A 17,593-nucleotide genomic window follows, 5' to 3' on the forward strand; every position below is an offset into this window, starting at 1 on the left:
CATCAAACGGTACCTTGAGCGATGGATGCCTGAAACAACCCAATTGGAGCATGTAATATTTATCATCGAAATCTTATTGTAATTGAATATCTGTGAAATTAATTTATGATTAAAGTTTTCATTCATAATTATCTTTCAAACGATGAGTTGTAGGTGTTTGTGCCAATTTGCGAAGCAAGTCATTCATGGTATTTGATGGTCATAGATGTATCAAATGCAAGGGTGTACTCTCTTGACGTGACCAAGGCACCAGATACAATAGAACGGCGAGAACACAACATGCGAACCATAGTGAGTTTTGAAAATTTGTTTTGTATTCATAAACTACAAATGTAATACCTAATTCCTTCGTGAGATAAGATGGTAATTTGAGCTCTTTGTTAATTAATTTTTGTTTTATCTTTTAGATGATTGCGCTATCACAGATTTTTAGGCTAGACCGCAATGCTGGAAGCTTCCAGCTTGTTTCCCCTGACCCTACCACATGGGGATCTATTCAGTATCCACAAGGAGTTCCTACTCTAGATGACAGGTAAGAGAATTTCAAGATCGTGAATGATTATTTACAAAATGATGATACCATTGTGAATATGAAGTAATTTATGGTGAAAATAAATGGCAGCTTTCAGTCGGCAACATGGATGTTATATTGGCTGCAACTGGCTGGCAAATTCAACCTCACTGACATAGGAAACATGGTAATATATACAATATTTGTTTTAAAATTGGCACAAAAATTACCTTCCTCGACTGATGTTTCACTTTGTTACCTAAATTTTGTGTGGATTTCATGAATAGACAATGCCAGATAGGGTGCGGATGAGGACAGCTATAAACATCGTCCGCTTTCCAATTAATGAGGTTCTAAAGAAGGTTGAGCTGAATAGTGCAGCGGCATGGAACACCATTCTACACAGCATTGAGTAGCAAACATGGATTATGCCTGTTTATCTTAGAATTGCAAAATACTAGTTGCTCTACTTATTTAGTTATTTTGGTGTGGAGATTAGTGATCTAGGCTACCGGTAAGAGTACACAATCCACATTTCGAAGCTTAGGTATACTCTTTTAGAGTTACCTCTTTTGAACCATGGTGAAATATTAGTCTTTAGGCTTCACTTTTGTTAAATCTATCTATAGATATGTATTTTGAATCATGAAGACCACTAATATTGTTGGTATGTGGTATTAATCTGCTTATTTATGGGAATTGTCTATGCTTTGCAAAATTGGACTCTTTAATTATGTTTAAAGTAAAAATGAGTTATCTTCCTTAGCTATTACCGACTGCTATTTTAAGATATATTTTTTAATATAATAATCATAATAATAATCTTTTGCTTTCAGTATATTGTAAGTCCTTTTTTTACCAATTTTTAAATTTAGTTCTTATACTATAACATTTTTAGTGGTTATCATCTTTTAAAGAAGAGAGACTAACTATAAAATAATTTGTTTTTAACATGGTATAAGCCATCCTAGTTTAAATATAAAACAATTGATAACAAAAAATTAAAAAGAACCAACTTAAATTTTTTTATCTAATATAGAAACTTAACATAAAGACAAAATTTTAAATTGTGAGTACGTAAATAACAATTTGAGGAAGCTATAAAATCTAATAGAGCATCTAAATTTAATTTGTATAAAGGAAGTTATAAAATCTAACAGAGTATTTAAATCTAATTTGTATAAAGTTTTTAAATTATGTAACTACCATCATTTTAGAATTTATCTCTCTTACGATCAGCAGACCCACTCTTCATAATATTGAAAACTTATATAGTTGTTTTTTGCTGTTTCATATTATACGACAAAATTAAAGCTAACTTTAAAATGTAAAAACAACGATGACAAAAAATATTCTATCAAATCTCAACCAGTTTCTAATAAAGAATACTTTTTTTTAATTTACTCCAAAAATTGATCATCAAAATGCATATCTAAACAAAAACTCTCATGACTATCAACTACACATGATTGAGGTAAAAAAATTCCAGCAATGACAAATGAATGAATTTAATAGGGATAAATAGTTATTGTTGTTATATACTGCTCCAGAAATTTCTTTAATAGTAGCATTGGCATTTTGCTCCCACACTCTATTTCATAGATTCGTCCTTACATACAAGTATAGTTTAAAAGTCTTCACTGACATGTGTTACGAATCGGAACATTAGAAAAAAAAGTCTTTCTAACCATCACGAAATATGGTGATACAACTTAAATCTATTTGAAAACGAATATTTCACAATTTATACTTCAAATAATTATTCAAAAGCATCAAAGGTGATGCAAGTACTCTCATCTGCATTGGAATGTCACCTGCTTAGTTTAATAACTTTCACCAATACATATAGAAGCAAACGGACTACATAAGTCAATCTAATGCAACAAATAAACCCTTCATTATGGTACAAGTACTTATCCAATTTAAATAGAGGTAAACACAAATTATCCAAAATATAACTTTGTCAAGTATCACATCCAAATGTAACCTTAAGGGTCACACCTCTGGCAACTAACTACATTCACCAATACATGTGGTAGAGTTGGAGAAAATGGGTGGTTGGACAACAGAAGGATCACAACCAATCTTCCGCTTCCTAATCCGAACTGGTTTTTCGCCACCCTGCGTGGTTGAACAGTGTTGTCAACAAGGACCTTCTTAGTTAAAGTTTGGTAGTGTAATAGAGAATAAAACATAATCACTCTGTTTAAAATAATTTCGGATGATTCAATAGGATTTGTATTCGATTAATGATTTAGGAAAACAAATGATAGTATGCATACACCAAGGTAACCCTGAATTTTATAATATATTGTAAAAACTAAAACTAATTCAAATGGCTGAGAATGATCACATGAAACCAAACTTCGAAAGAGGACAATGGTAGTAAAAATTAAAAGATGTAAGAACTTATGCCACAAGTTACTCCTATCTTGCCTAATATTCTTTCATGTTAATGTTACCACCTAATAAATTTTTTTACAATTTAAATATCACCAACATTAAAAAAATTCACTAATCAAGAGTCACTAATTAAAATATGAGAATAATAAAGTTGAATGTCAATAACTATAAACTAAAACTAATCAAGGACCATCTTTAATGTATCTTAATATTTTAGTTTAATAGCAAATTTGGTTTCAAAAGTTAATTCATTAAGAACAACGTTATACTTACCTGAACTTCTTGAGTCATCCTATTAAGCACAAAGTTCTCTCTTGGCCGTAAGGAAGTCTGGCTCGGTGCATTGGGACATCGCGTCCTTCGATGTCCAAGTCGGCCACATGTGCTACACTTTCGTCGCTTCTTTCCAACTGACGGAGCTGCCTGGGAACATTGTCCGGTGCCTTTTGTTCTAACACGGACCGGGTCCTTTATCCCTTGACGGACTAACCCCCTTGTCACCATAGGTTCATCAGGTCTCAACCCGTACTTAATTTCTAACACAACAGCATCACTTAGAAGCTTCTTAGAGTATTGCTTGAAGTCCTCATCACTCATGCATGCGACCCATCCTAACCTCTTGCATATCTGAGAAAAGGCACCCAACCTGCTTCTATAAGTTGCTGCGTGGTCCGTTGTTTCTTCACCTGAACCAATAGTTAACTTTGCTGTTTTTGCCCACCTGTGCAACACAAGGCTATCGGGCAGTGCACATAAATCCAACCTAACACATACAGCAAGGATATGCACACATGGTAGCCCGAAGGACTCCATCCGCATGCATGTGCACCTGAAATTATTTGTGACAGGTTCCCACACAACAATCCACCTCATATCCAGTCGCCGGTACTTTTCAATCTTGTAAATGTGGGACTGATCTGTAACCTTGCTTTCAAATATCCTAACCCGAACACATCGTTTGAGGGACTCGCGAAATCTCCAAAACATCTCTCGTGTGAATTTACTCCATCCAGATTTTTCCAGCTCTACAAACTCTGTTTGCAACACGGGAGTACCATAGCATGACCTAAATTCGAGTTCATCCTCGTTATCACGAAGAAAATCTACACATCTTTGAAAGTTAGTGACAAACTCCAATACTCCATACCTACTCTCAACAAACCTCCCAAGCTTAGCATGTAAAGATTCACAACGAGATGTGGTTCTTATACCGGCAAAGTTTCTCCCTCGTATGTAGGCGGTCGCCCAGGAATTCTTTTTCCTATACAAGTCTTTCACCCACTCTACATCAACAACGCCACACTCGTCGACCATTGACTGCCAGTGCATTTCGAATTCTTCAATCTCCATGTCTGCCAACATACAATGTCTTAGCAACTGCGTGAAACGCGGATCACATATATTCTGTGTTGCATTTCTCAAAAGATGCCATGCGCAGAGCCTGTGATGAGCTTGGGAAAAAACAGATTGTATGGCTATTTGCATGGCAGGATCACCGTCTGTGATCACTGAAATTGGCGGTTTTCCTTGCATGCAATCGAGGAATTGTTGCAAAACCCAAATATATGATTCTTGAGACTCACATGAAACCATTGCCGTGGCAAACACACAGGTTTGGTTGTGATGATTAACTCCTGAGAAAACCACCACCGGTAGGTTGTACTTATTACGTCCATAAGTTGCATCAAAAGCAAGCACATCCCCAAAAACAGCATAATCATCCTGACTACGACCATCACTCCAAAAAAGATCGTGTAAGTGCTCTTCCGCTCCCACCTTATACCGCCAAAACATTCTACCATCTACACGAGCAACCCCCTCCAAAAACCTAATGGCAGCATTCACATCTCCACCTTGCAATTCTCTTTGCCTCCTAACCACGTTATACATGTCTTGTTTCGTGAAAGGAACCTTGTTAAAACCTCCAAGCTGTGCTGCAAAAGATTCGTATATCTTTGGAATACTAATCCCAATTCCCCTCATACTAGTCAGATGAGCAATCTCAACCTCCGATATCTTCCTATGTGATCTTAGATAATTTACAAACTTTGCAGATACCATCTCGTGGTTATGTTCATCAATGAACCGCGACACGTACCAATTCCCGGTTCCATCTTTTTTTTTAATCCTCATCTCAGCGAGACATCCACAACGAGTGACTACCTTATGCTCCCTTTTCCTATCCATTTTTTCCAACCATTTCTTCTCTCGAAAACCCTGCCTGTTACATACAAATGTATATCTAACAATTTGCCCTATGCTATTCTTTATTTTCTTCCCTTGCCTTGATGCAAAACCTTTCACTCGACTATAGTTGTTGTAGAAATCACTTGCTTCTTCGGGAGTGCTGAATTCCATTTGAAGAACATCATCTACACTAACACCTTCCAGATTTATCAACTGGTCTGGGAATCCACTAGCTGTCCCCTCCATCTGCACAAAAACTTTATCTGCCTCAACTCCCATATCATACATTCCATCCTACATTATAACACAAAACAGATTCGTAAAATTAACTCAACCATTTTACTATCAAAGGATAACGTATAAATACTACCCATATAAATATTTTAAGTAATCACATTTCTTTGATCTCACCTAGGCAAAATAAAAGAGTTTCACAATCTAGAAAATAAAAAAAATGATAAATATTCCATTATGCTTTCATTGAATGTCTTTAATTTATCCTAAATAATAATTTTTTACGGTGATCATATTTGATTCCTTGCAAGTGAAGTTTGAAGTATTAATGTTGTTTTATTTGATGAAGTGAAATGCAAAGTAACGCACAAATTAAGTCTCAAAGTAAAGAACTTGAGTTGATCAAATATAGGTAAATTTGACCTCTTTTTTTTTAAGTTATTTTCAGTTCAACTCTAAAAAAGATAAAAAACAAAATTATGAATCTTAAATGGGACATTTAAGAAAATAACTTGCTTTTGTTTGATAAGAAAATAAGTTGCCTTTTTCTGAATCTTACACTATTCATTATTGAATCTCATGCACTATATTTGAGATAATAAAAAAATTTCTTACATTTTGAATGTTGATAATATATATATCAACTTATTTTCTACTGCTCTTGTTTGAAATCTAGAGTCCATTTTATAACAGATATAAGTGAGTAGATTTAGTGTTAACAAAAAATGAATGCAAATAAGATTTTCTTTGAATAATTTGACAATCATTTCAAATAATAAATCAATACTTCAAATTTTGATTCTACAGTAATATTCTTAACTTTTTCAAAAAATTACTCCAATAAATCATTACAGACGTATAGGCAGTATTTGTTTTGGGTATACATGTCCATCAAAATATAAACACAGAGTACACGAGAGTACATATATAACATTTGTTTACTCAAACAAAAATGATAAAGGACCCATTCATTTTATGTATCTCTTTGTAGAAACTAGTTTTTTCGATATTAATTTTTTTTATAAAATATATTAGTTCTTAGTTCTCTAATTAAGAATTACGTATTTTACAATAGTTTATATACATGAATACGTAATTATATCAACAAGAGATAACTAAATAAAAAAATAATTTAAGGTAATATGTGTATGTTTAAAAAAACAATTTAACCATTCCTAAAAATCTTATACAGTGATTTTATCTAAAAAAATTTTCTCCAATAATTTTATTTTATTTATTAATTTTCATCCAAACATGTAACATGTTCTTTAAGCCTGTGACATTGACTCCGAACAGATACCGATTGGTTTGTTATTTGAACTAAACTAAAATGTCAAAAAACAAGTAACACAACAAATTTGACCTGTACATTATTGCAAAAATTTAACTTCTGATAAATTGACTAAACTAATAAACTAACCAAGCTGATAAAAATGTGACTGTAACACAAAAAACTGTAACAGTGAATCAAATCTTTTTATGCAATAGCAGTTCAATACATCCACATAAATCAGTTCAATACATCCACATAAATAGTTTTGTAGTAAATCACATATGCACAGCAACATATGGAAATGGTATTACAGCGTTAAAAGTCACACATACCTGCATGTTAACATCAGCAACATTGCCTTCTTCCGTCAAAAAAACTTTTCTCGAACCACTCCATAACCATGCGTCCTGGACGACACTGCTGCTGGCTTCCATTTTTTCCAGCTACAACCGATCTGCCAGTGAAGTTCACAACAAACAAACTTGAGAAAACAATAACTACACTGATGATTTTGAGGACTTCATCTTCTCATATAATGACACAGTGTGTTTCATCCCATTTCACAAATGGTCGCCGCTTAGGTATCATTACTAGACCCTTGCTCTTTTTGTAACAAGACCTTTCTTTTGGCTTGGGCTAAGCCCAAAACCTTATCTAAACCCATAACTCAACCCATAACCCAACCCATCCAAACTCCAATTTGATCTTCTCTCCAAAAGCGTCGAATTCTACCACCAAGAGACAAGCTCCCATGGCCTACCTGACATGAACATGTTTAATTTCACTTTCCGGTTCATCCTCAACTTTGGAATCAAGGCGTGATCTGATTCATGAAATCTGCATCAGGTCTCTCTGTTAGCTTCAACTTGGCAAGAAACTCCGCATCAGAGGTTAAGTTACCGCTTCACTCCACAGTTCTCCTCCCCGCCAAAGCTTGTTAATCTTTGCTCCCTTCGTTCTAGTATCCCGATTTTTGGTATTAATTGAAGCTCCGCCTACCCCGCTTTTTCTGCAGCTGCTGCGACCTTGTAACAATATCCTTCAATACATTGAAGGAACAAAGGCATGGGCTTTCACCAGCTAAGAAATCTACATGTCATGTGTTCTAGTGAAAAAAAGAGTTGGGTTTAGGTAAAAGAAACATCAATAACAATCCAATACCATTCAGCCCATCGGCTTAAAGCCGTTTATAGCCAAATACAATTTTGCGTATCGGCTTCCTTACTATCCTTTTTGTATTTTGCTTTCTTAGCTCAGGATAAGTTTGGAATTACACTATATATAACACGACAAATAAATTACCTGCAACCGTTTTGTCTCTGGTATAGCTTTGTTCCACTGTAATACATTGGAACATGTGAAAACCTTCCTAAAAGTTAAGTAGTTCAATACACGAGGCACAAAACAGTATTCCCCTAATTTAGTATCATCAGTGATGACGACACGTTGCAGCAAAAAACAGTGTTTCTTCCAGTGTGCCGAAGCGGAGATTTTTCCGCACAATTACATCCTCAAAATTAAATTGCTCTCTTCTCTTTTATTTTTGGTGACCGAAAATTAAAAAGCAACAAAAGAAAAGAAACTTAATTTTTTTCTTCATCTCACCACCCCCGCCACCCCCACATTCTCTGATCCTCCTCTTCCTTCTCATTTTTCTCTTCATGTCACCAACTGAAAATTGTGTTTCAAGTCACCAAGATCGGCTGGGCAGTCCCGTTCATCAGAATAGCGCTGGAAGTTGCAAATGTGGCAGCAAGAAAAAGCCTTGTGTCGAAGGAGAAAAAACTGAGTGAACCCAGATAAAGAAGAAGTTTTAGCAGCAGAGACTATAGTACAAGGTGAAGAGAGCAGCGGATGGTATCCCAACAACCAGTAGGGTCCAGATTGTAGTTGAAGATTTGAAGTTTATCTTAAAAGTCAGACTAAATGGGAAAGGAGATTTCAGAAGTCAAGGGAAGTAGGGCGACCCAGAGATGGAGGAAGCACGATGGGGAAGAATGTGCCACCGCAGCAATAAACAGAGATTGAACAAGTGTTAGAATCTGCTGCACGTCATGCGCTTGAAAGCAGGAAAAGATCCTTGCATACTTTTTCTTCTTCTTCCAAATGCATACTATTTTTACTGTTAGTTATTTATTCCAAAGGGGCATTAATCCTATTGGGCTTTAGGTTTCAATACTTTGTGTTCTTTTCTTTTGTTGACTTTTTCAAGTATTCTTTTTTTTTTTTTTTTGCAGTTTAGGGTTTTAGACATATTCAAATGAGTTGCAACTTAAAGTGTTGTCGGTAATGGTTCTATAATTTACGAGTAAGCATAGGATTTTTGCATAACTCAAGCGCCTCGATCATGACATCAAATTCCTTCAGGTTCTTTCTTTCTTTCTTATAATTTTGATTTGCTTACTGATCCGTCACCTTATAACTCAGTCTTTATTATGCATTATGAGTTATAACTCGGCATTAATTATCATTCATTTTTTGTTTGTAACTGACACCTTCATTACCGACTTAATGACCATCATTTCTATCTTAATGACCAAACGGTCATAACATCAATTTTATGCCTATAAAAAGAACCTTCTATATCTAATCTCAATAATACGTTCTATATTCATAGAATTATTATAAACACAACATAACACATGATAACTTTCATTTCATGTCTTACATTCTATATTCATAGAATTATTATATACCTCTTAAACACTTACTGACTTGAGCGTCGGAGTGTCTTTTGCAGGTACACACCCCCTTGTTCTCTCTTTGCCGACGTATAACTCATCCCGACGAGAAACTTGAAGACATTCATCGATGGACGAGCTATACACCGGCCAAACTCAGCAAGAACATTTGGCACCGTCTGTGGGGACGAGTAAAATAATTCCCACTCTGCTTAGGTTCATAAAATTTGATTTACATTCAAATTTTTGAACCAATCTTAACAATCTTTTTTAAGATTTTATTTAATACCTCTTATCAAAATATAATCTATCATAACTTTTCATAAAGTATGTACTTTATACATTCAAATTGCTTTATTTTTACGTATCATAATATTTCACATCTCATAATCGATCAATAAACCAATCTGAGAACAAACTCGGCTTTCAATCAATTCGAGAACAAACTCAGTTTTCAATCAATGCGAGCACAAACTCTCACTTATCAATTTTTCTTACTTTTTCAAAGTTCTCTGTTTACACAAGTAAAATTATATATTTTATTCAACATACTTTTGCATTTATATTTTGTGTAACTAATATTTACTGATTTATTAGTTATATTCAAACCTCAATATATGTTCTATACAATAATGACATTTAACAACCATGTCAATTACATTTTTATTTCATTATGTATTATATTCTTATTGCTTAATGATTTCATTTATACAATTAAATGATGGTAATGATGAGTTCAAATCTTAAAATTGGATTCCATAAAAAATTAATTGTAAATCAATTGTATATAACTGTTACACTATTCACTTTATGCTATTAACTTTTATGTTACTATTTGTTTAATACAAAAAGTTAAGCAAAAACACATGCAAACATTTAAAATTTACTATTATTGCACGAGAAATATCCTGCCATACTGTAATTCAATAACAAAATTATACTAAATGTATAATTCAATAACTATTATCTTATTGCTTTATTATCAAATTAAAGCATGTTCTACAAAACAAAATTCAGATATTTACATTTGGCATGTATAACATTCATATATGTCGTCTTCTTTTCTATAATTATCAACTTTTAAGGTATACTTTTCTACTTTGAACTCTTTTAATTTTACAACATATATTATTCAATATATGTTGCGACTTTAGACATATTCATTTTCTCAATTTATCTTATTCATGTCATATGACATTCACTATAAATTGTAAATATTCAATAACTAATTGTTTTGAGCGAGAAACTCATCAATAAGCTGTTGTGGGCCAGAAAAATTCCCAAGACAATTAAGAATTATATCCTCGGATCATACAATCGATTCCGTCAATGGATATCTATCTTTGAACTTTTCAGTTCATATACAATCAAATGCTAAAATTGTTCTTAAGCGGAAAAGTATCCCCCACACAACTATCTTGATTGAATGACTCTTATCACTCAATTATTTTTTGAATAAGCGCCGACATAATAACCCGACTAAGCTTGGGGGCTCACCATATCATTATTCACTCATCTTTTAATCGAGTTATAACTCATTTTATTTTCTAAGCTTAGCCTGGATCATATGATCGGCAGACAAAGCTTGGGGGCTGTGATCCGTCACCTTATAACTCAGTCTTTATTATGCATTATGAGTTATAACTCGGCGTTAATTATCATTCATTTTTTGTTTGTAACTGACACCTTCATTACCGACTTAATGACCATCATTTCTATCTTAATGACCAAACGGTCATAACATCAATTTTATGCCTATAAAAAGAACCTTCTATATCTAATCTCAATAATACATTCTATATTCATAGAATTATTATAAACACAACATAACACATGATAACTTTCATTTCATGTCTTACATTCTATATTCATAGAATTATTATATACCTCTTAAACACTTACTGACTTGAGCGTCGGAGTGTCTTTTGCAGGTACACACCCCCTTGTTCTCTCTTTGCCGACGTATAACTCATCCCGACGAGAAACTTGAAGACATTCATCGATGGACGAGCTATACACCGGCCAAACTCAGCAAGAACACTTACTAATAAAGTGGAATCTAATTTTGTTGCAAGCAAACTTCTTTGCAAATTCTGAATTGTCTGTTATCCGTTAGAATTTCTTGCCAAGTTTATTGCTATCTATTTTTCTTTTAAATTCATTTTCTGTGTTTTCTTAAACTATGCAGGAAAAATTGAAAGAGTTTGAGAAAGCAGATAATGTGTATCATTTTATTAATTTCTCTGCCTCTCTCTTTTTATTTTGTTCTTGACCATTTTCTTTATCTTCCCTTAGGAGGAACAAGGTGTAGAACATCTTTTCAAACATTTGCAGTATTTTTCAGACAATACGTCATAGCATTTTGATATTTTGTGCATTCTTTTTTTATTTCCTATATACCTATTATTCATTTGTTTGTTTCAAGTCATTCATGTTTGATAAAGATATGTTTCCAAATGAAAATTGTGAATCAAATAGGTATCTATTTAGAATCATCCCTATAGTGTTTTGACAAACCCCAATTCAATTTCTAATTGGTTTGGCTGAACTAATTACTCCTTCACATGCTTGAATTTCATATGCTTTTTATTGCTCTGTAATACATTCCATTATCACATATAAAAAGTTCTCATCGTTTCATCAAGTTTATCTATTTATTTATTTATTTAAATTCTATTATTTTGGTGACTTTGTTTTAACTGATATTGTGCATGCTCTGTTTTCAGGTCCTTTATTTATTTAATTAATTTTGTTCATTGCAAGAGATTCGTTAACTCTTTCAAACCTCTATATTTAGGAGGATAGGTGGGAACATGGTAACTAACTTCATCCATTCTAATAAATTTCTTTCATCAAATCTATAATTGTCCTTTATTTATATATTTGGTCATTTATTTGTGTTTTGGCTTCTAAAAGTTTAAATTGGAGGATAATCTTTGTACAAAGTTGACAGTAAATTGGGTGAAAGTGAGCGTCTATTGCAGCCTCTGAATTTTCAAAGTTATTTGAAACTTTTGGTTTGAGATTAATTTTGGTTTTAATTGACTTCTACTTTTTATTTCTCAAATGGCACTAAAATTTGGGATAAGATCAGCAAAGGCAAAACATATCTTGATTTGGCAATAAATTTAGGCACTATAACTATAGCGCTTCTTATGAGCGGCAAATTCATTATATATTCCTTTAATATCTTGAGTGTAAATATCCTTCATTACACATTTCTATATTGACGAAGTAGAGGATACTAGCAGAGATAGAGACAATTGACAAAAAAAGGTCAATAAAGTTTGTTGTCATGTTTGTGTATTACAATTTTCTTTAAGATAAGTATCTTTCTAAAATGGAATTTTATCCAAAATGATTGTATATTCAAAAATATTAGAAAATATTATTTTTTTATCTTACAATAAAATACATAACAGAATATGAGTGAAAATAGAGAATAAAAATGCCAGATAAAAAGAGATAATACTGATAATTTTTTATCAAGAATCTAATTCATTTAAATTAAGAAAAAGCAACAGTAAATATGGAAGAATAATTTGTAACTGATGATATTATTGCAACAATTGATGAACTCAAAGAACTTGAAATGCCATAATGTGGTTACTATTTTGGTTCATTGTTTATTTTTCATTAGTTGAAGTTAAGATGATGGCATTAATTGTTTTTAACCTTTTCTTTCTACTAGGTGCATCGTTGAGTGGTTCATTTGTCAAATCAAAAATTCTTGCTAATTGAACATTGCTAATTGCCATTGTAACTGATGCAATTTTCAATTCTTATGGCTGCATTCAAGTTTTTTTACATTTTTAAACTTCTCAAATATCAGTTTGTTTATTTATTATTGTTTTGATTAGTGTCGAATGACTAATATGTGATTAATGACCCGGCTTTGTCAGGTTGAGACTTAATTGGTCACAAACCTCATCTTGCACAACACGTTTGATGAAAATGCTCCCTACACATTCACTGTGTTATGATTTTGAGTTACGGGCTCTGAAAACATTATTTAAGTGGCTAAAGCAAATTACAAATTCCATAAAAAAATATTTTTTTGTTGGTTTCATGGTTTAGTTGTTTGATGCAGAGGATGATCCTTAGTTGATAAATCTAATGGCTTCTTAAGATATGTGCTTTTTTAATCTAGAGAACATTGGAGGCCAAAAAACAGGCAGATTAAAGTCCACATGATGCTTTCAATGAGCCTTAGATAAATATTGCAAGTTTGTTCTTTCTTTTTGTTTCTTCTTCTTACATTTAATTTTTGTATTTTTAGGAATACACGATGATGCTCTATTCTTGATGATGACTTGATTATAGAGAAGTTCTCCGTAGTAATTAATGTGTCCATCATTGGTGTAATTAGAATGGAGACATCACTTGGAAGATATGGCATTAGGGATGTTTTTTGTTTAGTTTGTGTATAATTTTATATTCCATGAATTATGTTCTTTTGTTTCCAACTTACCAAGTAACTACAAGGAAGAGTATGTTAAACAACAATGTTGAAAGAATGGAGTTAATTTTGAGAGTGTTTGGAGGTTTTTAATAAGTTAGAGTTTAATAAAATGTTTGAGAGAATTAAATTAATTACGGAGAGAATTCTTTGATTAGGAACCAAAAGAATATAATTAAAATAGAACATGTAGAGTGTGTTTGAAATAATTATTTTGTCCTTAACTATTACCACTAACTCTTTAGTGAGGATAATTTTGGTAATATCATAACTCATGAGAATACAATTGAAAATTAGACCACTTTTTGTGTGATTTGATTTAAATTGAATCATGAAAATTATATTCTTACTAGAAATCAAATTTGCGTTACTTTTTCCTATTTAAGTATAAAAAAGAATCCTAATACTAGAGTAAAGAGTAATGCTAGGGAACTAAAAGGGTATTAGCCAAAAACCAGCCAAATACATTTGGGTGAATCCAAAATTTCTACGAGTTAATATATATAGATGTTTCTTCTGCTAAGTATCAAAATGTTTTTTTTATACTAAATGGATGTTCTTTTATATATTTTCGAACTTTTTTGTATTACAAATGTGAATGACTCTATTTCTTTAAAATTTCATAATTTTTTTTAAATTATAACTGAATATTTCTTTTGTTAAGTATTAGGATATTTTTTTTTCATATTAAATGAATGTTTTTTTTTATATTTATGTAATTATTTAAAAATTCCTTTTAACTAAGATCAAGTGTGTATTTTGCAGTCAGCACCCTTCTCTTCAACCACCCGTTCATCCTTTCAAAACCACATCCGAAACCAAATCCCCACCCCAACTGAGAGCCCCCCTCATCTGTCCTTCCACCTCCCTTCATCTCTTATACTTCTTCTTTTGTTTAGTCCAGCTAAAAAAACAAAAAAAAAAAACAAAAAAAAAGAAACGAAAAAAAGAAAAATTTAGCATTACTTTTTATTTTTTTTTTAAATTTCTGCATCTCTTTCTTGGTTGCTGGAGATGCCCGGGAGCACACAATTGCCGTGCTGGCAGCAAGTTCCATAGGCTCTGCGGTAGAGATTTAGACGAGATGATAACCGGCACCTTGCAGCACATACTCCGTTACAGAGGAGTGGGTTCCGGTGAGGAGGCAGAAAGAGCCTGAGAGATAGAGGGATTTATATGTGTGAGTTGAAGGTGAGTAGGTTAATATGAGAGAGAAGAGAAAGGTTTTTATAGTTTTAATTAGGTTTTAATTAAATTTTAAATTTTGAATTTAAAAAATTTAAAATTAATTAATTATTAATATAAATTAATTTAGTTTTGTTTAGTTTTTTGCTGTTAACTTTTTGGTTCCATATACTTTTCCTAGAGTGAATTAAAATCACAATGATATTATTCATATTATCAGTGCATCTACAAACAACATTAGAATAGTCTAATATTCTTCGTGTCTTCCTTTTTTAATTGAAATGATTACAATTTACTTTAAATTTTACAAATACTTTAAAAATAATAAAGATTGTCGTTTCTTTTTTACATTAGATAAAATAACAAACAATTCTTTATATTCACGGTCATTCTAACCTGCGTATGTGTTGTCCGCGCATCGCGTCGGTATCTTGCTAGTTATTATAATAAATGAATGGAAAAGTATAGGAGAACAATAATCCTAGTAAACAATATGAACAATGGGGTTACAAATATAAATTACTCATAAATTTAATTAATGATATAATTAATTTAATTATACTAATAACCATTTTTCAAAATTTAAAAGGATAAGTCAAAATGGATTTAATTATATTAATAACCATTTAATTATACCAACCTACGAACTAGCTCACGTTTCATATCCTCACCATATCTCCTATCTCTTGCTTCCCAACAAAGAAGGCTCACTTTCCAGCCCACCCACAACCCACGCAGCCCTCCCTGTTCCAACGTCCGGCAGCCCCCCAAGTGGAGAAAAAATTTTTTTCACTATACCCGTCAACCCGTGCACCGTGCAGCCCGGCGTAGGTCACCATCATCACGCCTTGTGCAGCCCCTGCAGCCCAAGGTCTCCACCTATCACAACCATTTTAATGGAGCACAATTTCGTTGAACCGAGTTGTCTCGTGCCAGTTTCTTTTACCGGTGATTCGTTCGACGGAAAAAGTGAACAGTTGGACAAGGTAAACAATGTATCTTGTTTCTTTTAGACGTATGTTTATTTTCATATAAATTAGATAGTTATTAAAAGCTCAACATTCTTAATCCATTATGATATTTTGTTACAAACAGAACAATTTGGATGGTGTTCTTGTTCATTCATGTGGTTATTAGTTAAAGTGTAATATATAAGTGGATGATCCGGTGAAAGGATTAGTTTGAATTTTTTCTACCTAAAAAGAGAAAACAATTACATTTTTAGAATGGTGGAATGTTATAATACAATGCACTGGTTTTGATTGAGCTTGTTTGTTTCAGGATAATCGTGTAGAATCTACTGCAAATCAAGCTTCGGAGGCTTCCGCTCAGCAGATTGCTAAGTAAGGACTTGGTGGATTCATGTCGCTCTTAAACTCCTTTGACAATACCTAGATTGTTTACGATACTGCATCCATTATGTTATATTAGAGGTCCCTTTTGTTAGGTCATACAACTCAATATGTATGTTTCATGGTCATTTTCTTTGTTTAGGTTTTCTATGATAAGAAAATTATGAAATTCGTATTTTCATGCCATTATCTTGATGCTACTCACGTTTTGACTGGTTGTAGAATACACTCTGCATAAATACATGTCGTATAATCTGTATTTTAACCATTTAATAAATTTGGAATGTTGTGTGCTTTTAACTTCGAGTAGCATGTCTAGGATGTTTGCTTTACTACGGTTATTGATTGTTATTTTTCTGGTGTGTGGATGGTTACTTCTTATCGGATTGGCTATTTGTTTTTTATTATTTAAATGTCATATAGTATGAATGTTCGATTCCTTAGGCTTGTGCATGGTTATTTTTTTATACACAACGAGTGTCTTAGTAACTAAGATAAATAAAGCGGATGTCCGGTTTAGTAGGTTTGCAGATGGTTAATTCTATTTGTTTCTGGATGGTTATTTAGTGTGTATGACGAATGGAATGTTATTATTCACGAGTTATAATGTGAATGTTCACCTAAATATATTACTGGATGGTTACTTTTAATGTGGATTACGAATGGCTAGTGATTAGTTACAGGATTTATAATGTGGATGTTCGCGTCATTAGGTGAGTGGATGGTTACTTTTAGTGTGGATACAAAATTGCATGTTACTACTTACAATAGTTATAATATGGATGTTCACTGGCTCATGTTCGTGGATGGTTATTTCTAATTGTGCCAGTATGATTTTTGCCTGTGGATTGCGGATTATTTTTTTTAGTGTGTATTATGAATGGTGTGTTAAAAAATTGAACTTCTAAATACCTAAATCACCAAAACAAGTCCTAATATAACCAGCTTTCGCAACGAAAACAAAACTAAAATATCAAGCATACTCCAACGAATTTCAAACATGTTTGCCTTAATCCAAGGACCCATTAACCATCTGATATTACTATCCATGCTATAATTTAAAAAAGAAACATATCAAAATCAACAGCATAACACCCCACAGTCGTGTGCAATAAGAGTACATAGCAATTTAAAAAAAAAATCAAATGTTAAACAAGTTCCTTGGAAGCATAGTTATTAAATTTTGAAGTTCTAATTACGTAAGTCACCAAAACAACACCTAATATTGATTGCGATGGTTATCAAATATGCTGATCAAACATGTAAATAGTGTCTTTGCACAGTTAGACTCAACGCCAATAGTACTTT

At 32.7% G+C, this 17,593-nt stretch overlaps 1 protein-coding gene across 1 annotated transcript; it reads right to left on the reverse strand.

Moving 5' to 3' along the window:
• Positions 1-2,248: 2,248 nt before the first annotated feature.
• Positions 2,249-15,772, reverse strand: LOC130932247 (protein FAR1-RELATED SEQUENCE 5-like). Its single transcript, XM_057861679.1, has 6 exons — positions 15,732-15,772; positions 7,911-7,977; positions 6,941-7,051; positions 3,188-5,395; positions 2,542-2,632; positions 2,249-2,325 (listed from the first exon to the last, which is right to left on the reverse strand). Exons 1-6 carry the CDS (start codon positions 15,770-15,772, stop codon positions 2,249-2,251), a joined length of 2,595 nt encoding a protein of 864 aa, XP_057717662.1.
• Between the last annotated feature and the right edge of the window lie 1,821 nt (positions 15,773-17,593).

This window comes from Arachis stenosperma, chromosome 1 (genome assembly GCF_014773155.1).
Source record: "Arachis stenosperma cultivar V10309 chromosome 1, arast.V10309.gnm1.PFL2, whole genome shotgun sequence".
Taxonomy (NCBI): domain Eukaryota; kingdom Viridiplantae; phylum Streptophyta; class Magnoliopsida; order Fabales; family Fabaceae; genus Arachis; species Arachis stenosperma.